The 24,249-nt window shown below is 34.5% G+C and overlaps 1 protein-coding gene across 2 annotated transcripts in view; it reads right to left on the minus strand.

Annotated features, from left to right (window-relative positions):
• Window positions 1–24,249, minus strand: part of DARS1 (aspartyl-tRNA synthetase 1) — a 76,843-nt gene that overhangs the window by 21,206 nt on the left and 31,388 nt on the right. For both annotated transcript variants that reach the window (XM_063094945.1, XM_063094952.1), the window contains exons 5-7: window positions 5,830–5,932; window positions 2,641–2,718; window positions 1,568–1,627 (exon numbers count right to left, since the gene is read on the minus strand). In XM_063094945.1, coding sequence (XP_062951015.1) covers window positions 1,568–1,627; window positions 2,641–2,718; window positions 5,830–5,932 — 241 coding nt within the window. The remainder of the gene's footprint in view (window positions 1–1,567; window positions 1,628–2,640; window positions 2,719–5,829; window positions 5,933–24,249) is intronic.

The raw sequence follows: 24,249 nt of genomic DNA on the forward strand, positions 1-24,249 counted from the left end.
ATTCAGACTTTTCCAGGAATGAAAATTGCTTTAATATTTTAACATTCCTGGGAGCCAGGAGATGGCGTATTTTTTAATCAGGCCACGTAGCTGGAAAGTTCGTAGAGAAAACAATTCATTATATGAGAGAAAAGTTAGGCTACACTAGAACCGATACGAGGATATATCTTGGAAAGTTCAAATTATAGAAGGAGAATGGAAATTTTGTCTTTTATTTCCAACCTCTCCAACACTTGACTTTGCTAAACTGATTTCTATAAAAGACCTGGTTTGGGGTTAAATGAGATAGTTTACACATAAACTAAGGAGTTCACAGACTTAAAGTTACTAATGTACATAATGCTTTCCAAAATGTAAAGTCAAAGTATGGGTTAAAAACATAAATACTTGCAAGGGCCAAACAAATACCATGTATAAAATAAATAAATGATACTTCCTGAGTGGTGCAGGGCAAAGCAAAAGACATATGCCCCATCTAGTGTGCTAGCCTACAGGGCCCCAATACTGCCAGATTCTCCTCCAATGTTTTAAGAAAAACATACAGATTTTAATATGAAAACTCCCATTTTTCAATGGTAGCAATAAACTTAAGTTAAAAAAACAAAACAAAACAAAACCTCAAAACTCTCTCAGCCAAATTCCAGAGGCATAAACCAATAATGACTTATGTGAAGAAATAGCCTGAGCAAATACAGAATGAGGTCTAACTGCTATGGCCAAAATATATTAAAAACCTGAGGTTTCTAGTCAGTATCAAGCTCACTTTTTCTAACCAAATTAAAATGAAACAGGTAAAAGCAGACAAAAAGCAAATAGTCAGGAGTAGCATGAGTATGTGGTAAGGGCATACCCACATGATTGCAGAAGAGTTCAAAAGAACTCTTAAGGTGACAAAGAATTTAAACTTTAGGTAGACTATTTAAGTAAAGGAGAAAGATATGTTCAAAACACTAAGGAAGAAAGATGACTTTGGTTTAACTACAATGATGAAACTAGTGAACTCTTTCACTTGCAACCAAACCAGAAAGGGAAACAGAAGACCCATGAGACTACTATATAAACCACCAGGGCCAACTACTTTTTTATTTTTAATACTGTGCTCAGATCAAATTCAAAGGATTGAGGCATTAATTACTCACCTCCCACCTGGTTGTTCTAAAATGTGCACATAATTTCTGTCATAATTTTGAAGTGATTATATTTCCATTTGCTGACTAATTTGTCCAAAACAGATATCACCTGGAGGCAAGCCCATTTATTGCCTTCATGTTCATTTGTCATTTTATTTATTTGTTTTGTTTTTTGTTTTTTTGTGGCTGGCTAGTATGGTTTATTTGTCATCTTAAAACAAAGCAAGTCAATATCTTGTGAACTAGTACTCAACTGTTCCCGCTTCCTACAGTTTTTTGGGGGAAGGATCAGTCAGACAGGTAAATAATTTCTTGTATTATCATACTTACATATAAGCAAATGCCAATTAGCTTTACAAGCCTAAGATAGATATAATATCCCTTGCCCATCTTGATTTTGGCAAAATCACAACATTTAATAAATAAATGAGGCATACCCTAAGATCAATGACTCTGTTGTCTAATCTTGTATCCTGGTTGACAGTAGCTCTTCCTTCCTTAAAAAAATGAAAAAACAGATTTTTAAATTTTTTGAAGAACATGAAAAGCATTTTTAGAAGCCATGTTTACTTTTAAGTGAGAATGGGTGTGTGTATCTTAATTTTATGCACAAAAATCAAAGATCCAAATAATGGTAGAAACAAGAAGTGGTGCCAGAGAGAAGTTAGTGTTAAAAGAGAAAAAGAGACAGAAAGAAGAAATGAGAATGAATAGATGTTAATACTTTCTTTCCCTAAAAGCCTTGCCTTATTATTGAGACATCAGAAGAATTAACCACTTGCACCTTCATTAGTTCCTGGATTTAACCTGATAGCCCCAGGTTAAAGGAACAGATTAAAGCTGACATAGCATACTGGTTCTCAAAATATGGTCTAGGGACCACTGAAGGTCCTGAGACTCATTCAGGGAGTCCATTAAGTCAATATATTTCATAATAATACTTTTTCACTCTCATTCTTCATGAGTGTACTGTGAAGTTTTCCAAAGGCTATAGAATGTGTACTATCACAATAGAATAAATGTAGAGGCAATATGAGAATCTAGCTGTTGTCTATTAAGCCAGACATTACAAAGATTTGTAGATATGTAATGCAGTGTCACTCTTGACACTAAATTATTTTTTGCTTTTGAAAATAGTTATTTTTCATAAAATGTTATTTAGTTATTTTTATTATTTATATAGGAATAATATATACAAACATGTATTTATTTTTTTAATAAATTAAAAAATATTTTTGAATTTCTGTTTTAACTTCTAAGACTATAAATATTCATAGATATATGAACAAAAACAACAGCTTGCGGGGTCCTCAATTATTTTTAAGAGTGTAAAAGGGATCTTGATACCAAAAAGTTTTTAAGAATTGCTGATATATGAATAAATTTTAATAAAAATGGAGCTCAAATCAGTTCATAGGCACTCTTAATACAAAAGCAGGGCATCAGGTTTTCAATGTTTTGCAAACTAAACATATAGAGGAAGCATAATTTCATAAGTATAATTTTTTACCTCTTCTTCTACCTCAGGTCGAATAGCATCATCCAGCTGCAGGGGCAGGCGGGGTTCAGCCAAACTGATCACATAAATCTGAAAGTGAGAGATGGCCAAAAATAGCAGGAAGCACACAAACCTGGTATCTTTTGCTTAAAACCATCTACAGTTGACTTAAACATGAAGCAATGTTTGTATACATCTTAAACAGAAACTACTTGCTGAAATCAAACAAAATGACACACATTTTTCACCTATAAAATGGGGATAATATTCTTTGGCAACCTCCATGGTTTGTTGGAACAGTCAAATGAGATAACACGTATAAAGATACTTTGTAAACGCTAAGGTGCATACCAATGCAATAATTCAGTAATGACTGGGGTGGAGGGCACTGAGAGTAAGGCCTAGCTTTGTCATACAAAAGCTGTTGTTAGGCAAATCACTTAATCTCAGAGCTTCAAATAAAATGAGATCTGCTGTAAGAATCAAATAGAGAAATGAATGTGAAAACACTCTATTCATGTGAAGAGGCCATTAAAATATAAGTTATTACTGTTAAAAGCATTTGGCCACTGCTACCACTAGGACCAAATTCAGTCTGGCTCTGCTATACCTCTTCTTTCTTTTCTCATTCTTTTTTTTCCCAAGTTCATTGCCTCCTCTCATCAAACATGTTACATCTCATTTCCTTCTGCTCTCTTGGTTGGGAACTACCACAGAAGATGTTCCTTTATGTTAAAATCCCTCAACATTCACTCACACTAATTTCACATTTTAATGATAAAAAGCAATTAGGTTATAAAGACTGAGGTAGGGTTTTTTGGCTGCCCTTAAAAAACATGTTATTGCATTAGTTATCCCCAACTTCTCCTGGAAAACATGCTAAAGCACAAAAGGGAAAGAGATCTTATTTAGTTAATTTAGGAAAGGGAATCATATTCTTCCAGCTGGCATTCCAGTTAACATTCAGCTCAGACACTTCAGGAAGAAGTTTCAGAAAGATACTCCCTCCAGTCAAAAGAGAATTATTTGTCACCACTCCCTATACCCAAAAGTTGTAGGGTTCTCTTTGATGAGTTAACAGAAACTTGATTTCCAATCCAAAGCTGAAGAACTGAAGAGCTACCTCTTCTACTTTTATAACTAGTGGAAATTGATCATCTCCTTCTTTAGGCTGTGAGTACTTTGATCCTCAGAACTTCACATAGTACTTGGCACAAGTATCTACAATCAGTAACTGCTTGTTGAATAAATAAATGATAAGGGAAAGTTATTGCTTATTATAAGATTCTATTTAGTATACAATACTTAATGCTTTGTGAAATACTTTATAATTAATTTTATTCAGGCAAAATTTGTCTGTAAGCTCCTTGGGCTTTATTATTACTAACATAATTTATTGAGGCTGTAATGCATGCTAGATAATAATGTAAAAGTACATTTGCTTGCTCTAGTCACTAAAATTTCCTTCATATAAAGTAATGAAAAAATATCACTTAGAGATGAGGGGGGATATCTTTCTTGGTCAGCATAAATAAATTTATTTACTTATTTCTACTCTTATCCTTTGGTTGATTTGTCTTTACAAGGTTATAGACTTCGTGGTGGGGCTGGTTCAAAGTGAGATTTACACAAAGAGAACAAAGTAATTTGTTAAGTTAGGTCAGTAAAAAATACAAGATTTTCTAACTCTTGAAGAGTTCCGTGCCAATCAATTCCAGTTAAATATAACCTTACTTCCATATTAGTGAGTACATATGGGTCTAGCTCTCTGAATCTGTCCACTTGTCAGTCTGCCTGACTCTCTTACATATACAAGCTCATGCATATGCACACACAAATAAGGGTGAGAGTGGGAAGAAGTCATCCTGTCTTAAAGACTACTCCTTAAGAGAAATTTAATGATGCATATTATAAACACAACCTAGAACTGAACCTGAGAACTGCAGGTTCAAAGCTGCAGGGCTATTTCAGTAACATTAAATATGTGTGTTTTAAGTCAATGATAATGAGCTCATTCAGTTTTTATGCCTGAGAAGAAAATAGATCAGGGATAAGTCTTGTACAAAAAGAAGTTACTGTTGGAATGTAAGACCAATGTGGTATTGTCTCTTTGACTTCTCTATGCTGTAAAAATATCAGAAATACAGTCAGCCCTTTGTATCTGTGGGTTTTGCATCTGTAGATTCCACCAGCTACAGATCAGATATATTAAAAAAACCCAAATGCGTCTGTACTGAACATGTACAGACTTTTTTTCTTGTCATTATTCCCTAAACAATACAATAACTATTTACACATTGTTTTAGGTATTATAAGTAATCTAGAGATAATTTAAAGTATATGAGCAGAGGTGCATAGGTTATATGTGAATACTATGCCATTTTATATCAGATACTTGAGCATCCATGGATTTTGGTATCTGTGGGAGGTCCTGGAACCAATCCTCCATGGATACCGAGGGACTACTGTATAATAATTATAATGAAATATAATGATTAAGAATTAGTATAATTAACCAACCTTCCAAAGTACATCATCAGAAGAAAATTCACAGTAACACAGGATTGTAATAGTGAATAAAGCTTTTCAGATGTGTTTTCTACTTTTCCCTATATGATTGTGGTAGACTATTGGCAAAAATGGTTGCAATCATTCTTCCTGTTCCTATACTTATGCTTCTTTGCAACAGTGTTACTTCTCCTCCCATTAAGAGCTGGAATCTATTTCTCCACTCCTTGATTCTGAGTTTTGCCATGTGACTTTGACCAAAGGGATATCTACCAAACGTGACACAATCACAAGCTTGAAAAGTGCTTGCACACTACGGCTTCCCTCTCTCACCCCTGGGAACCCTCCTGGTACCACATCAACATGTCTAAGCTAGCCTACCAGTTGAGGAAAGGCCACAGGAAGAGGTGCCCTAGATATATCTGCAAGCCCAGCATTGACTTTAGCAGATGAGCCATCCCAGATGGGCCCACTCTAACTACTCCTTAACCGTGAGCAAATTAATGTTTGTTGTTTTAAGCCACTAAGTATTGGGGTGATGTTATATAACAAAAGTTAATTGATTCAGTAATCAACTTACACATCTCAATATTTTATATCAACTAATTAAGAACATATAGACTTTACATGAAAAGTTGTAAGAACTATTCAAATCTATTTCTATACATAATTTTATATTTTGAAAAAAGTTACCTTGTGAACATGTAACTCAACATCTTGCTGTGTACAGCTTCCAATTTTCTGATTCACTTTTCTCACAACACCTTCTACATCTATGATACTCTCTTTGTTGATGCTGTCAAGAGAAAAAATTCCCAACTTTAATCATCTCATCAGAGGTGTCAGAACTCATTTGGTGTTTCAGCAGTAAAGCTGGATATGTTAAACCCTTCTTTAATACTGTAAGCCACTTGAGATAAAGCCAGTCTATTTAACCTACTTACAATAAGCTATTATGTAGCATACTGTGTGAGATTCCTTAAAGATATGATTTTTTAGATGCCATAACTTAGTTACCCTTTATAAAATACTCTAGACATAAAAGACCAATAGGACTAGAAATAAATTGTGAAAAACAGTAAGAAGTCTTTCAATTATTTATTAAAGAACATTTCTCTTTCTATATTTGAGATTTACTAAGATCAGCATTTACTATAACGAGCAACGCTGGCTTCAATAAATGCAATTACTGGTATGTAATGGAATTAAACAATAGAAGAAGGCCAAATGAAAAGATTTCAAGGTAATAAGGGGACATTAGGGTGCCATTTTGAATTAAATCCTCATTGCCTTCAGTTTTGGAGTATATTCTGTAACTGGACTTGTGATAGACAGCCTATTGGATTGTGTATTCCCACTTAAAACAATGCCTATATGAAGCTTGATATATGATGAATGTAAAATAAATGCATCTCCTGAGCTGTTTATTCTATAACAAACTTGAAGTTTGAACACCAGACACTCAAAATTCTGAAATATAAAATTGTGCAGTAGCTTATTAAACATACCAATTATTTTTTGATCTCTAGTACATAACCAAGGGAGAAAAGGTGTAATCCAAAATGGTGATTCCCATACAAAATGTACCACAGTATATTTGGTGAAAAGAATAAGATTTAACTTTAATGGAAAAATTCTATTCATTCTGAAGAGGAATTGGTCCTTTAATAGTTTTGGTGCTAACAGACATTCCAGACATCCAACAGTGCTTACTTTACACAAGAGAACACCACAATCTATTTCAATGAACATTTGCTTAGGGTCTGAAAAGGATCAAAATGAGGATAACAGCTGAAGAGTGGTGAAGAAAGAAAGAAAAATTTTCACTTCACTTTGCTACACTGCCTAGAATTCTATATGTCTGTTATCAACTACCTTTTAAAAAAAAAGTACACATATCTCTTGCACTCTCATGTCTCCTGCACTCGAGCTATCACCTAATACTTAGCTAAAATCTTTTATACTGAAGAAACTCAGAATTTATTATGGCAAAAGAAGTAGTTGGTTAACTAAGATAAAGCTCCTCTGAGACTTGAAGAGATCGAGGATTCAGTTTACTGTTAAAAGGGCTAATACTGGCAATCTTGTGTCATTGAATCATCTTCAATGTGACTGCCTCCTGTCAGTTGCCTCATCTTTTTGCATGAATAAACTTGATACCTGAGTATATGATTCAGGCCTTGTGAGGCTTCTACTGCTTATCTCACATGTCTCCAAGAGGAAGGTTTTCTCCTCCTCACTTGTTCTATTGCTTCAAGTAACTTGCCACACCCTGCTACCTTTCCGCTATGTCTCCGATCCCCTTGGTTCTCTTACCGCCCCTTTGACTCCCTAGTAGAAAGCATTTGCTGGCCCTCTGGACCTTCCATTATAAGACAGTCTTCTTCAAGTCAACTCAAGTTAAACACATCTACTCTTAAGGATTGAGTATCATGCTAGTGTCTTTCCAGAAAGAAGCTTGAATGTGGTTGAAGACAACCTGCCCAGGACTGGCTTTCTTTCTCCAATTGAAGAAAATGATATTTTCTCTTCTTTATCCCTCAGAAGTACCACATGACTCCTTTTATCCAGGACCTGAAACTTGGAACCAAATTTACCTTTAGTACTTTAACTTAGTAATACTACGTGCTAAAATACTTGATCAGCTAGACCAGAAAGCAACTACCATTTTAAAAACTGTTTCCAATACTAAACAACTTACTTACAAAATAACTTCTGAAAACATACCTATTTCTTAAACAAGTATCAAAGACAAACGTCTGCAATTACAAACTGGTCTACTGAATCTATCAGAAAGATGGCAGGATTAATCAGACATAAAGGATGCTAACAATTAATTTTTCACCCTTCCAATCTCAGTATTTCCCCTTATTATACTTAAGTATTAAAAGAACAGCCTGTTTAGACATTAGTAAAATAATTCCATGATTTTTTAAAAACTTTTGATAATTTAGCTCTAATAGCTCTACACATCTACATTTGTATCTATAACTATTCCTATTTGTAGACATGAGCGAATTCAGAAGAAAAAACATTAAAACAACAAAAAAGTTGGATTTATGAAAAAGGGTTAGGCTAAAACTTGCTAGCTAGAACTCGTAAAAGGCTATATGAGGGTTCTGTGTGTGTAATTAGAGTTAAAACAAGAGGAACAGGAATACTTGAGTACATTACTGCCAGTAGAAGGATATAATTCCACTTTGATTATAGGACACAGTCTAATTAATATGATTTTAACATTGATGTGAAGATGGAGTGATACTTAATGGTATACAGTTGTCCCCTCTTTTTTCAGTTTAGCTTTCTGTGATTTCAGTTACCTGTGGTCAATAGTAGTCTGAAAATATAAAATGGAAAATTCCATAAATAAACAACTCATAGGTTTTAAATTGTGTGCTGTTCTGAGTAATGTGATGACATCTTGCATTGTCCTGCTCCATCCTGTCCTGGACATGAATCACCCTTCTTCTTTTTTTTTTTTTTTTTTTGCGCTAGCTGGTAAGAGGATCCAAACCCTCAACCTTGGTGTTGTCAACACTGCTCTCTAGCCAACTGAGCTGACTGCCTATGAATCATCCCTTTGTCCAGCATCTCCACGGTGTGGATGCTACCTGCCCTTCAGTCACTTAGTAGCCATCTCAGTTATCAGATCCACTGTCATGACATTGACATGTGCTTGTATTCAAGTCACCCTCATTTTACTTAATGATGGCCCCAAAGCACAAGAGAAGAGATGCTGGCAATTTGGATATACCAAACAGAAGCCATAAAGTACTTCCATTAAGAGGTTGCTAAGATCTACAGTAAGAATGAATCTATTGGTGAAATTGTGAAGGAAAAACTGCTAGTTTTACTGTGTATCTCAAACTGTATAACTTTTATTACATTACATTGTTATAATTGTTCTATTTCATTACTAGTTATTGTTGTTAATCTCTTACTGTGCCTAATTTATAAATTAAACTTTATTGTGGGCATGTCTGTACAGGAAAAAAACATACTATATATGGGATTCACTACTTTCTAGGGTTTCAGGCATCCACAGAAGGTCTTGGAACATATCCCCCTTAGATAAAGGGGGATACCCTCTATATGCTACAGTCTGATTGCTATCATAAAAAGACCCTATTAAGGTTTCAGTTTTACATTTTGAAACTCATATGCCGCTATGTCCATATTTTCAAAAAAGAGTTTTATCTAACAGGCAACTAAAAGCCTTGGGTTTTTACAGAGGATGTGGCTGGGGAAAAAAAAAAAAAATCCACAGTGGCAAACAGAGAAACTCATGGGAACAACTTTATTGCAGGAAAAGTAGATGAAGTAAATTAAACTCATCTTTTCAAGAGATAAGTCAGCAATTTTTTATTACCACCCCCTCCAAAACACACCATCACTGCATTGTTTTCACACAACTTTCACTTTCCAACCATCCTTTTGACCCTCCATATAATTAATCACTCTACAAAAAAGATAAATTAGTACAGCCTTGATATTAAAGTGCCCCAGCTAATAGGCACAACAGAGTTCATGTCATCCATTAGAAACTGTCAACCATCAATTTAATAGCTTAGTTCTAACTAAAACTGTCTTTATAAAATTGTAAAAAGCACCATTCTTTATGTATTTTCTAAAAATATTTAGAGTTTGCTATCTTTTTTTTTTATTTTTATTTTTTTTATTTTTTATTTTTTATTTATTTATTTATTTATTTTTTGCTATCTTTTTTAAAAAAATAATATTATATGAATAACTCAAACAACTCGGAGGAAAATAAACAGTACACAGTTATCTGAAGGAAAAGAATTCATCTTTCCAACACTAGTGACACTAGTGACATATAATTTTACTACTTAGGGCCTCACTAATAACTTCGGGGACACTTACATTATCTTGATTATCAATCTTGATTATCAGTTTCATATCTACATTACTTGAAAAGAAACTAAAAAAAGTCCGATGGAACTATCAGAAGTGGGCATACCTGTTGGATTAAGTAACAGTTCACTGCTTAAGAGTATTTTATACCCATATGAGTACGAGGGTACTTCAGAAAGTTTGTGGAAAAACAGAATTAAAAGATAATACAAATCTTTCTGCAAACTTTTTGAAATAACCTTGTCTATAGGAAAGTGGCAGAGAGCCACATTATAACCTAGCACAGTAATTAATAGATGTTCACAATTATGGCTTTCTGTGTTAAGGAAAAGTTTGAAAGGAAGACTGTGTAAAATAGACTTCAAAGACTGTTAAAACGGTCAAAATGGTTTCAGTACTTGAAGGAGGTATAAGCTTCATAGTCTAAAATAATTTACTGATAAGTAATACTTTATCCTTTAATGTTGCAAAAAAATTTTTAAAGTTCTTAATCTCTGCGTATACTGAATTATTGATCTCACGTCTTCATTCTCCTATGGTAGTAGTATACATCTATACTCTTGCCATAGCTTCAAAGTACACTCAAAGTACTTCTCTGCCCCTTGACTTTGAGTTTGGCCATGTGACTTGCCACTGGATGGTGATGGCACTCTTGCTGAAAATCAACTGACCACATATGCAAAGACTTATTTTGGGGCTTTCTGTTCTACAGTATTGGTCGATATGTCTGTCCTTATGCCAATACAGTTTTGATTACTTTAGCTTATCATAACTTTTGAAATTAGGAAGTATGAGTTCTCCAACTTTGTTCTTCTTTTTCAAGATTGTTTTGGCTATTTGCAGTCTCTTGAGATTACTTATGTGAATTTTAGGATGGGCTTTCCTATTTTTGCAAAAAGTGCCATTGGGATTTTGTTAGGGATTGCACTGAATCTGTAGAATGGTTTGGGTGGTATTGTCATGCTACCGAGTTTTGAAGTGGTTGTTACACAATTTTTTCAACAGCTGACTAATATAATCTTAAACTTGAGACAGTTATGAAATTAAAAAAAATCCTTGAATTCAAAGCTATCATTCGATTATAAGGGCTTTGAAATAAGTAAAAGTTTATTAATACTTCATCCCATACACTGAGAACCTACAGTGTGTATTAAGCATTGTAAAGAGATTTAAAAAACAGATATATAAAATTTGACTATAAAAGGTTAGGGTTAATTTCTCATGAAACACAGTAGAATTTATCCATTTAAGTGAATATTGTTCTCTTCAAAGTGACTGCTCGGGGGAAGGAGGCAGGGGCTACAAACACATATTTCAACATCAGCCCTGCTCAAAATAATTTTAAAACTACTCATCTGGAATTACCTCTTGGTTTTGTCATGCAAATCAGTTTTTCGGAGGGCAATCTCATTTATACGTATTGTTTACTATCCTTCAGAAAAGCTGAAGACCATGATAGAACTCTGGGTGGAGAAGAACAGGAGACAATGAAAAAAGAATAAATGAAAAGAGAATGGTGCTCGAGAAGCCAAGGAAGTAACATGTTTCAAAAAGGAGAGAATCGTTAATATATCAAATAGGACTGAGCAGCTGTCTCCAAACATTTGAGACTATCAGTAAAAAAATTTGGGTATCCCAATATATATGTACATTTATTTATAAATTATATACATGTATTACTAAACTTAGGTATTACATTTAGGCAATTTTAAACTTGGGATAAGGTTCATAGTTAGTAATAGTGAATAGATGCAAATCCATACTTAACACAGTCTGTCTGATAATTTCTAATTTGGGGAATACTGACATCTTATCAGATCTGATTAGACTATCATTTTTTTAAAACCTCATAATGCAGCGAATACAAAGATCTCACTCTGTGAGTAAAAGTGTCAGCATTTTCTTGTTTGTGCTTACATTTTCGGTTTTATCTTCAATCTATGGCTTCTTTGTAGAAATTCTTTTAAGCCACTTGTCCATTATTTAAGTGTCAGTTTATTAAAATAATATAATCCCCCAAAACCAGTTAACTAGAAATTGGTAAACTGAAATTGGTTGCAATACACAGATAGTGAACCAGACAGTGAAGGTAACAGTGTTAGCTCCTTTTTGTTATTGGAACCATACAATTTTCCTTCAGAAATCTCACGTTACTGGTGACATGTGACTTTCTAAGATGCAACCCAAGTGACGGGCCCAGTGTTTATCTATAAACTAACTATTAGAAAAAGTCAAATTCTTTCTCACCCTTTTAGATAAAAAATGACAGGAAGGAAGAAAGGAAAGGAGGAAGCAAGGAACGATAGAAGGGAGGATGTTAATTATTTTCTTTACCCCAATGAGTAATATTGAGCATATCACATTTTGGAGACCACTGGGGTAGCAAACAAGAATCATGAACACTGATAAAAGGGTATGTTGGATTAGATGATTCAGAGGTCACTGGTGAAGGTATCATTTCAAAGAATACCTCCAATCCAGACTGCCCCTCATGAGTGAGTGATGGGAAATGGCAGGGTTTGTTCTCATGTTTTTAAGTTATTTTTGAAACAGTATTTTAAAAATACTGTTTCAAAAACTTATTTTCGTATTATAAAAGTACATATTTATTATCCAGAATTCAAATGTTAAATAAACATGTAAATTTAAAAGTTTAAGTCCTACATCATATACTCACCCCCCTTTTCTATAATCACTGTTTTCCATTTGGTCTATATTCCTTCACATTTTTTCTCATTTGCAGAAAATATGTAATGCTTCATAAATTTTGTGTTATATTTCTATAGTAGTTTTTGTTCATTTTCTCTTCATGTTTTTGTTTAATGTTGAAGAAACTAACACAATTTTATTTTTATAGCTCAAATGAAAGTGATCTTAATAATAAATCCCAAAAGTGTTATTATTGCAACTATCACTGAGTAATTTCCTTTTATGTTCCAGTTCCTGTGTGTTTTATACATATACCATATCATTTAAACTTCACAAAGGCCTACCAAGGTAGGTATTATCGCCATTTTACAGATGAGAAAACTGAGACTCTAAAAGGTTAAGTAATTAGCCTACTATCTACACAGCTAATAAGATCACTTACGATTATTGCACTAGTCAGTTCTGTTACAGACTTACAATTAGAATTAAATTTAAATACCTCAGAGTGTATCATCACTCACTTTGAAATAATACCTTCTCATCCTTAGAAGCTCACGAGCTGCCAGATTCCTTTACAGTTTATGTGACAGAGTGTGGAAATAACAAGCCTTTTACTAGTAGTTTCCCAAATACCCAAGGATCATGCTACTCTCCCCAGAAACACTAATATATTTTGATGTTCTGCTGCTGTTGCCAGCCTCAGTAGAAATTCAGCAGAATTTTTGTATAAAATATGAAGTTCTTATTTAAAGTTATATTTAACCTGGAAGAATTAACCTCATAAGCTATCTGGAAATTTCTGACACTAGATTTTAGACCTTTTTTTAAAGTACATCTTTATCTTTATCCAAGTTTTCAATACAACTGTTGAACTGGACAGAATATAGAAGTTGTTTCTCCTCTAATAGGTAAATCCCTATTCCAACAAAGAGGTATAAACCATGTAGGTGCAGCTGGTCAAGGAGTTGCAATACACTAAGTATACTGGCTTAGCCTATGTTCACCAACTTGTCCACACAGATGCTCAAGGGTTAGTACCCACATGTCCGCTTCCCTCTGGACTTCATCTACAGATAATATATACTCCTACCAAAGCACCTGTAACATGTCTCTGCACGCAGTTGTTTATCTACCTTTTCTTTCTCCTCAAATTAAGTTTCTTATATGATACACATATTATACATAAATCATTGTACACCCAAGCCCAGCAAAGGGTCTGGCCACAGCAGTTACTAAATAAAAGATTCCTAAATCAATGAGATTTCTTCTGAGTATTATTTTGGTATTTTCCCCATGTAATATTGTAGCAAACTGAAATTTTAACCTACCAACTGGTAAGATACCTATTTTTAGGTGAAAGATCTAGAAAAGAAAGAAAATAAACAAACATGTGTAGTTAGGTGACTCATTACAGGATGAGACATACTTGTGACTCACCAACTACCGATAAATCACTCAACCACAACGACAAATACGAAGAAAAAGAAAATGAAATACATATGTATACAAATAATGGTCCTGAATAAGCCCTATTTTCAGAATCAAAACATCTCTATGGGGAGGGGAAGAAGTATTATATAAGTACAAATAACAATATATAATTTTTACCTTTAAAAACTTCTAATCACACATTACTTGTGGCCCTTTATAGTAGTTGCTATAACTTTAGCTTTAAACTTTAAAAACTTGTGTTTACATTCATTGTTGTCTTCTACAGCAGTCAACACAAAAAGGCCTCCAGCGCTGCCTTTGTAGAATAAAACCTTGACTTTAGAAGATGCAACCATAACTAACACAAATTACTCTGTTAATTTCTTTAAAATAGCATGAAATAAAAAATAATTTTAAAAAGGGAATATACTTCTTGCCTCAACTCCAGTATCAGCTATTAAATATTGGATAATTAATGTCAACATAGGATTTATGTATGACTTGTATCATATAAGAAACTTAATTTGAGAGGGAAAAGGCAGATAAACTGCATGCAGACACATGTTACGGGTGCAGAAACACAGGCCTGGATATGTACTGTATCTCCCTGCTTCCAGACAAATTTCATTTAAAGACCTCAAACCATTTCAGATATACAATTAAGAATCTCCTCTTAACGTCTACAGGGAATTAGACATGCCAACCTCCCCTATGTAACTCATTCAATTTCTTCATTTTTATATGCACTCAGCCATGAAAAAATTGATCTTTCCAACAAATTGATTAAAATAACGTGTTGAAGAATCCTGTGGCATTTAAATCCAATTAGTGAGTCAACTTTCTGGATTAGTGTATTAATGAATTAGATACTCCTAAAACAGGTAATTTGGGGAAAAACAGCTGACTCCATATTAAACTCCAATGTTTCTTTTAAGGAAAACATTCAAAAGTTAGTAACTGGCAGCAGTAGCATCTAGTCAGTAAGGCAAAAGATAAGCACCTCATTTAATATCTAAAGTAAATGCAAAGTTCGTTATTTACTTAAGATATTAAAAGTCACCTCATATTTTGCCTTTTATCAGCACCGCATTCTACCAAGTGAGCCACGGGCTGGCCTTGTATATTTTGCCTTTTAAATGATTAGGAAACCCCAGCTGGAACTATCTGATTTGATATTTTTAATAGTGGAGTCCTTGCTCTTTTCCAGCTGGTATATGGCCAGAGGGAATACAGTTAAATGTAGGGCCTCATGGAATTAACATATAAATATCATTATTTCTCCCATTTTGTTGTGTATGTTTTAATGTCCAGTCTCTTTGGGTAGTAACGTTCAAAATAGAAACATCTTGAGGATAAACAAATAGTCCTTAGGCACTCCCCTAGTACTAAAGATAATTGCAAGCATTTCATATATAAAAATTGGTCTAAGACAGAATGAAATTTAAATGGAGATTAGAAATGGCCTTTTTCTATTCATACTTTGTTTTCAAACCAGATTCTGGCTGAGTGGTTAGATGGCCCACTAACTAAGCTGCTAGATTCCCAAAGGGAATGTGTTACTAAATATTCTTTTGAATTACCTCATGATTCATTGGTCCTTAAATTTCTAAAGTAAGCTGGAAACTTCTATAAGTAAGGATTTTCATTTGATTTAAACAGAGTCCACCAGAATTGGGTTAGATGTCGTTGGTTTTGTGCTCTTTTTAATCATCATAGATGGCTGACAGTACTAAAGCAATGAAACTCATAGTGTTTTCCAAATTTTTCCTTTCTAGTTATACTTAGAAACACGGGATAAAGAAGAATCATGAAGATTTCAGTGAAACAATGAAAATACAGGCAGCCTGTAAACTTCTATTTTCACTGTAAGGTAGAATATATACTACTGGGCTCAGCTGAGGAATGAAAATCAATCGTTAAGCCACAAATACACAATACACTCTAACCTTGGTATTAGATTATGGGATCAGGAGTCTGTTCGACAAGGGAGTGTGTAAGGTGTTTGCAGGGCAAGAGAAACAAAGAGACAGGGAACAGTGGATATAGGTGCAGTAAGAGTAGTTCTAGGAATGGAACATGGGGTTGCATGAGGGTTGCAAAAATACTGGGAGGAGATGGAAAGATTGATAAAGAGACGAGAGAAGTCTTGATGAGGTCCAACAGAAGATTAGGAGGCATGGGAGAGGTACACTGGTGGAAATTACAGTCAGAGAGAATGGCCACTGGAGTTTAAAATAGTGAAGTTCTGTGAGGCAAAATCCAAGCTGTGGCCATAGAAGTGAGGTGTTAAAATGGAGCAATGATGAAAACAGTGGAGGAAAATTAAGGAATTGTAAGACCGGGGTATTCCATATGGACACCTGAAAACATTTAGAATAAGGGGAAGATTCATAATGGGAGGAGCAGAATACTATCAGCCAGAAAAACTAAAGGGTTTTAGGTAAAACAATCTATTTCAGTCTTTGGGCTTTTCATGAACTCAAAAGGCTGGAACTGTTCTTCAATTTACTCAGCATAGATAAGCTTAGGAGACACTGCTGGCTGCCTACCCAGTAGACTGCCTTTCTTCTTTGCTAACAGAGCTCCACCCTTTATTTGGCCCAGTGCTCAAAGAGAAGGTGAGTACATCCCAGCTCCACAGTAGGTTGTGTCTAGTTAGTCCCAGCCCATCCTGGCAATTTACTCCAGATGAAGTGTCATTTCCACTTAGTTTCTCAAAGTAGAAACTTTGCATACTGAAGATCTTTTTCAAGGTAAGGTGCTGTATATTTATTGTAGTATTTAGGTATTTCTTAACTATTCATCATGCATAAAACTGTTCAACCTACCTTTAACAAGTTATCTTGCCTTTTAAAAAAATGTGCCATTGATAAAGCTTTTGATGTTATGACATTAACCCCGTTTTCTCTATAAACCCTGTGGTTTTTATTGCACAATTTTGCACAGCATGGTGATTTTTAGGAATGCATATGTCACAGCAGAATTGACAGTATATTAGCATCACTCTACAAAAAGCTAACCTAAAAGGACACGCATACGTGAATGTCCCAAGATCTGTTCTTGGTTGCTGAAGGTAGAGCAATTCTAGAAGAGGATTTCAATATGTACAAGGGTCTAATAAAAAGCCTTCAATCTGATGTGTTAAGGAACAGAATCAATCATCCAGCCACACTTTTCATTTCCTTCTTGTATCCAGAATCTTAGTAAATGATAAATCCTTATTTTAAATTCTAAGTCTGTGGTCTTATTTTCCACATCAGTTGCATACACCACACAGCTGCTTTGCTGAGTGACTTTGTGCCTCATTTCTCAAAATAAGAGTGATGAAGGCTGGCTGGTGGCTCACTTGGAAAGCATGGTGCTGATAACAAGGTCAAGGGTTCAGATTCCCTTACTGGCCAGCCACCATAAAAAAAAAAAAAAAAAAAAAGAGTGATAAGAATGTGTAAGATGTACTGGCAGTACTGAGGAAAAAAAAAAGTCAAAAGCATAAGCAAAAGTAGATGCAATTAATTATCAGATCTGCCTAGTAATGTTTGGATTTTGTGTTTATAATTATAACTTTAAAATTTTTATTATTAAAATTATTCAGGAAAAATAACTTACTGAAAGCATGAAACTCTCTAGGTTCCACCCCCCCATTGTTTTTATAGCACACTTTTTAACAGTGAGGTGATTCCTTAGGGAAGGCAACTACTGCTTTACAGTAAAGAGGAAAAACTCGTTACTATCACTAATGAATAAAATTTTAAAAAATTCCTCTTTGGAATTGTTTTTAGCATCAATTGATGACTTGAACATAAAAATATTTTTTATATCTTTATAATCTGGAGTTCCAGTCAAGATGGCAAAATAGACGGTCCCTAGCGTCACTCTCTCACACAAATCAACAATTTACAACTATAAAAATGCAACAACAGCCAAGCTGGGGCTGCTGGAGCTCAGAAGAAGAGGAGAGACCTACGGAGTTCATGAATGGGGAGAAGCCATGATGAGAGAAAGAAAAAAATTGCTCAAAGCATTTTCTGCTGCAGCCGCTTTAAGGCTGACTGCATGCTGAGTGCATGGAGCAGGAGCTAGCAGAAGCCGCAGCTGTGCACTTCGGATGAAGTTGCTTGGAGACCGCAGGGAAGAAGAGGGCCTTGGTGGCCCCAGGGACAGCAAGACCACTAACAGGGTTCCTGTGCACCCATGCAGGAGCAAGGAGCCAGAAAAGCTGAAAAAGGGGAGCCATTCAGAGGTGAGTCATCGCAGGGCCCGTCCCATGGGAAGTGTTTGGAGCACGGGTGGTGGGGGAGACAGGCCCACTGGGAGAACACTGGAGCACAGCAAGGACAGTCAATCCACCCCCAGTCAGCACAGGACCACTCAGAGGAGACTGGTCGGGAATGCAGAATTGCATGGGGTGCAGTTTGATAAAAAGACTCAGGCCCAGATCAGAGTTTCTACACAACCCAGGTGCACCCAGTCTCTGGAGAGCTGAAAGTACCTATAAGGTCAACCATTAAACCCTGAGCTACACAAAAAGTCTTCCCTAGGCGAAAGCAGCAAAGCAGCAATTTAACTCAACCACAAAGCTCAAGTACTGGTTCTCACAGGAAGTTCCTTCATTTTAAAAGCAAAGGACAAAAAATTAGTTCCAGCCCAGGCACACCATCAGTGCCTCTGAGTGCCAGGGGATCTGAGGCATGGAGCCAGGTATCGGACCACCCACCCACAACCAAGCACACCGCCAGTGCCTTGGGATCTGCCTGGGGACCTGAGGCATAGAGCCAGAGACCAGACACTCCCCACAACCAGACACACTGCCAGCACCAAGGAGCATGCTAAAAACATCACCTCCATGTGGGTGGCCCACTACAGCCACCACAGTAACCACAGTTGCTGCAAAAGCAGCTAGACGTCACAACCACCACACAGATGGTCTGCCAGCCACTGGAGGGCATTGACACCAGGAGAGTCACCAGCAGAGACCAAAGAAAAGACTAGGATGTCTCAAACCAACAGAATAATCATTACTCTTTCAGAGGGAGAGAAGAAATCTAGGGTTATCAGTGGTGAAAGGGGGGAGGGAGAGGGGGTTAGGGAGAGATTCGACAAGGGGTATAAAGAATAGGTACAATTTGTAACAATATACATACTAGTAATATTGATTTGGTCAATATATGTCAACACTGAATCCCAAAGATATGTATAATCAATTATGATTCAATTAAAAAAAAATCTTTATAATCAGATATACTTTTTAAACCAAAATTTTTTTCTCCGGATTTGATTCTCAATAACTTGGGGGCAGTGTCTAACTAACAGGTTATATTTTAAGTACAGCTACATTGTGGTGGGCTTTGAACTAACATCACTGAACTATCTCAGAGAGGCAGATGACACAGAGGCTAGAACATGAGCCCTAGAGTCAAAGAGACCTTAGTGAAAACTCTTAATATTTCAAATCTCAATTTCCTCACCTGTAAAAAAGCATAAAGCCCCCAAAATTTACGATAAACCATGGAAAGCTTGGCAAGACAAAGCAACAGCAGTCATTATACAAATTTTAATTGTGCATTGTTTCTTAAATATTAAAAATAACATTTCACATGCAATAAAAGTCCTCTGTGTGTGTGTGTATGTGTGTGTGTGTGTATTGGAGGCAGAGGACTTTTTTCCCATAACCTTTCATTTCAAAAATATATGGCACCTATTAGAGGTCACTGAAAAGTATCCTATCATTCACATCTTCATCACTCATATAATTTACTCAATCTACTCAGCATAATGACAGAAGGTGAGCAGTATAACCTATGTATGAATACTGTTTACCTTTTAATTCACATCGTTTTAAGTATCACAGATTTAAGCCCCTTGAAATACTTTATTATACTATGTAGGCACAATAAAGGCCTAAAATATGAGTATATAAGAAACCCTATATATTACACATGCTGACTTGTTAACAACAGGGATAAATTTGGGAGTTGGTAGAGTCTTGGTAATAAAATTATAATTTTGGTAATCATGAGCTCATATTTTTCAAAACTATTTCCATTTATCCCCCCCCAACCAAAAAAAAAAAAAAAAAAAAATCAATAAAGGTGAAAGAGACACTATCTACATTAATAGTTTTCCATTTGTATATTTTTATATTCTAATACCAATGAAAACTAATTATTAAAATTTTAACACTTATAGGAACTTGAGTATTAAAGGTTCTCAGCAAAACTGGCAAGGAATTTGTTAGCTTTCTGGTTGTCAGAAATAACTTGTTGAATCTTTCTATACTCAGTGAAAAAATGTACTCACCGATCTACATAACTAACCACCCATATCCAGATTAATAATTTTTAAATCTTTGCATGGGTAAAAGATTAGTTAGAAAAGAGGAAGACCATAAAGTTGCTACACACTAGTTCTTTGAATAATGCACTAACATAAAATGCTTCAATGTTGTAAGTTAAATGTATAATTCACTGAGTCAAGAATTAAAAATGCCCCCAAAACCAAAAACCATGTATTTGCCAGTTAAATCAAAACAGCATCCAAAAAATGAAAATTAGGTAAGTACTTTTAAAAATAATCAATACATTTTTTAAAAAATTGAAACATATTGATTATACATATTTGTGGGGTATAGAGTTGAATTTCAATTTCAATACTTGTATACAATGTAGCATATTCATCATTACCAAACAAAACACTATCGATACATCGTAGGGCTGCTGCGAGTGACCACTTAAATTAGTTTCATCATGTTACTTAAATACCTACAAATACAAAACTAGTATAAAAGCTTATGCTTACTTACAGCTCTTAACTTTAAAATAAAAGTGAATTTAAAAAAATTCAAACTAACATTAATTTAAGGTTTTACTAAAACTAAATTGCTGACATTTGGTTTATTGCTTAAAGCTGTAGCCTCCGTGCCAATTCTATTTTTAATGTTACTGTATTTTGACTTCAATACTAATAATGTGAAGAATGCCTCACAATTACATAAAAACATTAAACTCTGAGGTTGATTCAGGATAATTTGGCCTCACAACCAAATTCTGCAGAAAGCAATCCAAGAATGACAATTTAAATAAAGTATCTGTTGATAATTTTATTAAACTATTTTGTTCATGTGAAAATTAATAATGTAGCATTGTTAACTGAAATTTGCATTCCATGAGTTATCAAATATCTAATCTGATAACTATTGGAACTAGGAATGGAAACATTTTTCCTTGCATGGAAACTATTAAACTATTAGTGATCCGCTGTCCCTGTACAGATGAAAATAGGATTCAATACATTTACTTGAGAGATACAGGCTCTTTTGAGTTCAGAATGTCTCAACTACCAAGTACCATCTGGTAATTCTACTTTTCAGTGTCTATCTCTATTCAAATTACTGTGAAACCTCCACTTGTACAGACCACAGGTATCATTTGGCTTCAACTGGCAAGAACACAATTGTAAATGTGACAGTAAATGCTAATTGAAGCACTAAATTCACAAAGAAGTTCTCAGTTGTAAATTGGCCTTTAAGATGATACGGATGGGTGGCTGGTTAGCTCAATTGGTTAGAGGTGCTGATAACACTAAGGCCAAAGGTTTGGATTCCCATGCAGCCAGCCACCAAATAAAAAACAAAAAGAAAAACCCAAAACATGAAAAACACTAAGGATAACATGGAATAATTCCCTTATAAAACTTTAAGATTTATCATCAAAATGTATACTTAAATTAAAACATACATATACAGAAAATTTCCAGCTTCTTAAAAATATATATGTGGACACCTAAGAAATGAATAGAGAAACCAATCAATGAGGATCTTGAAAGATATGGGCTTAAACTAAATGACAAAGAATAAGGATTTAATTAATAAAGCTAAAGCCTTTAATATAAGAAGAGAGGCAGGCACGGAGAATCTGCCCAATCTGAAGAGTGTTTATTGAGAAGTAGTGGGAAATAATATTGTAGTGAGGGAACTAACAGGCGGAATTAATACTGGACATGGTTGGAAATAGGAAGCCATTAAAGATTTTAGATAAAACTAGCACTGAAAAAGAAACTTCTGGCAAGTATAAACATAAGGAAGGAGGAGAAAGTACATGTATCCCTCAATAAATATTAGTTTAATAAATGATTGAACTATTTTGTTTTATCCCAAATTGTATATGGCAGAAATGATAAAGAACAACACTAAAAAGAGACAAAAAATTTTGAAACCAAATATTTTTAAAAACTCATTTGGAGACACAAACAGAAGACTTTACTCTAAGTGTTTCTTAAATTTTGGTAAATAATCAAAGTATTACTTTCATTGTGGTGCCGTATTTGAAAACTGAATCATCCTTCATACTTAAAAACATAGAACATCCATGTGAGCTTAGGGTTTTTGCAGTATGGTATAACAACAATAAGTGAATATAATTAGACCACAGCAGGTTATAAAAATTCTTACACTTCATTTGTTAATATCAAATAGAGAAATTTATTTTAATTGTTGCTTATGATTCAACAATAAACTCACACCTTAGATTCTCGTTTTATAGAAGTGCATGCTCACCAAACAGTATTGCCAGAGCAAGTGACCTCAAAGATAAATGTATGAAAGCTACCTTAATCTTTGTTTACATGATGGAATCGATGCACACCCATTTTAAATAAAACACACTGTTTATGTTATGCCTAATGAGTACTAATCATTTTTAGGAAAAGGTTTCTGAAAGATGATAAAACCCATACATCTTTTTCCTAAATAATTTCTAAAAGTTCTTTAGAATTTGCATTACAACCTCAATTGATTTATTATCCACTAATAGAGCAGGTAACAATTTTCAAAGTAAAATTTTTCTGGCCTTCATTTTTTTCTTTAAAAATTGGTACTTTGAATATAAAGATCATAATGTTGGCTTTCTTTCAGAAAGGACATGTGCCCTAGACATCAATTACCAAGAAGGATCAGATTTCTAAATAACCTTAGTAGTATAGCCTAAAACCACATAATGACAAGCTGACGGACCCATCTGAAGCATGAAATCATATTCCTAAGAAAATTGGCTTATCAACCAACACAAAAACTAAAAACTCATCATTTTTCACTGGAGTCTTAGTCATTAGAATTTTCCTTTTTCACAAGGTAGCAAAAGCCATTAATATACCTACTTCTAATTACTTAGGCTTGATTCCTTAACATATTAGTGCCAAAAGTTAAATAATAATAATCTAAGTACCACATGTTGAGCCTATTGTATAAAATTGGCTCTATTCACTTGTATATAACCAAAGGCTTTATAACTAGCAACAGCTCAACCTTTTTCCACATGTAGCTAATTATATAAAGTCCATTTTAAAAAAGGACTAAAAATAGCTATATGTTCTTCGCTTAAAGAAAAAAAAAAAAAAAAAAAATCAAGTCATAACTGTTAAACCAGAACAGCATTTGGATCTTGACTGATCCTGAGTTCCACTTCAGAAATTATGAAATCTTGGTAAAATTACCTAAATTCTTCCCTTACCAAAAAGAAAAATCACCCTTATACTATCCCATTTGGATGAAAGATTTTCTTTAATTGATATATTACGAGGGCACTAGTGAACTAAGTGCTGTTTGGGAGACCATTTGCAAGTAGCTCTTCCAGAGAGTAAGCTTTGGTGGACATTTGATATGGTCAACTGCTGTTACTTAGTCAAGTCCCAGGAGTTTCTGATAAGATCCAAAATAGTGAAAATAACTTATCTGTGGACTACTTTAACTTGTATACTTCCAAAGATGTCACATGGATTGATGACTGCCTATCTGTCAGTAGAATGCCTCTCAGTGAATATTCTGGGTAAGTGGGATTTTCAAAAGACTTTTAGACTAGAATATTTTCTTTAGGAATTGAACACTGAGGTTATAATGCAGTTGAGTGGAAAAATATATTCTATATAAAACTGCCAGCTTCACATGTTTTCAGAACCAAACTGATACATAAAAGACAAAAACTGTGAAAATTATTTGTTGATTTGAGGTTGACTTTTTTCCAATATTTTTCAGTATATTAAATATAATTTAGCATACCTATCTGTGGCTTCCAGGGCCATCTTTTCTTCTTTTTATAGAAGGCTCTCTGTGTAGATAACACTTATTTCTAGAGATCAAACTCATTTCTGTCCCACTTCATAGGATAA

This window comes from Cynocephalus volans, chromosome 1 (assembly GCF_027409185.1).
Source record: "Cynocephalus volans isolate mCynVol1 chromosome 1, mCynVol1.pri, whole genome shotgun sequence".
NCBI lineage: Eukaryota > Metazoa > Chordata > Mammalia > Dermoptera > Cynocephalidae > Cynocephalus > Cynocephalus volans.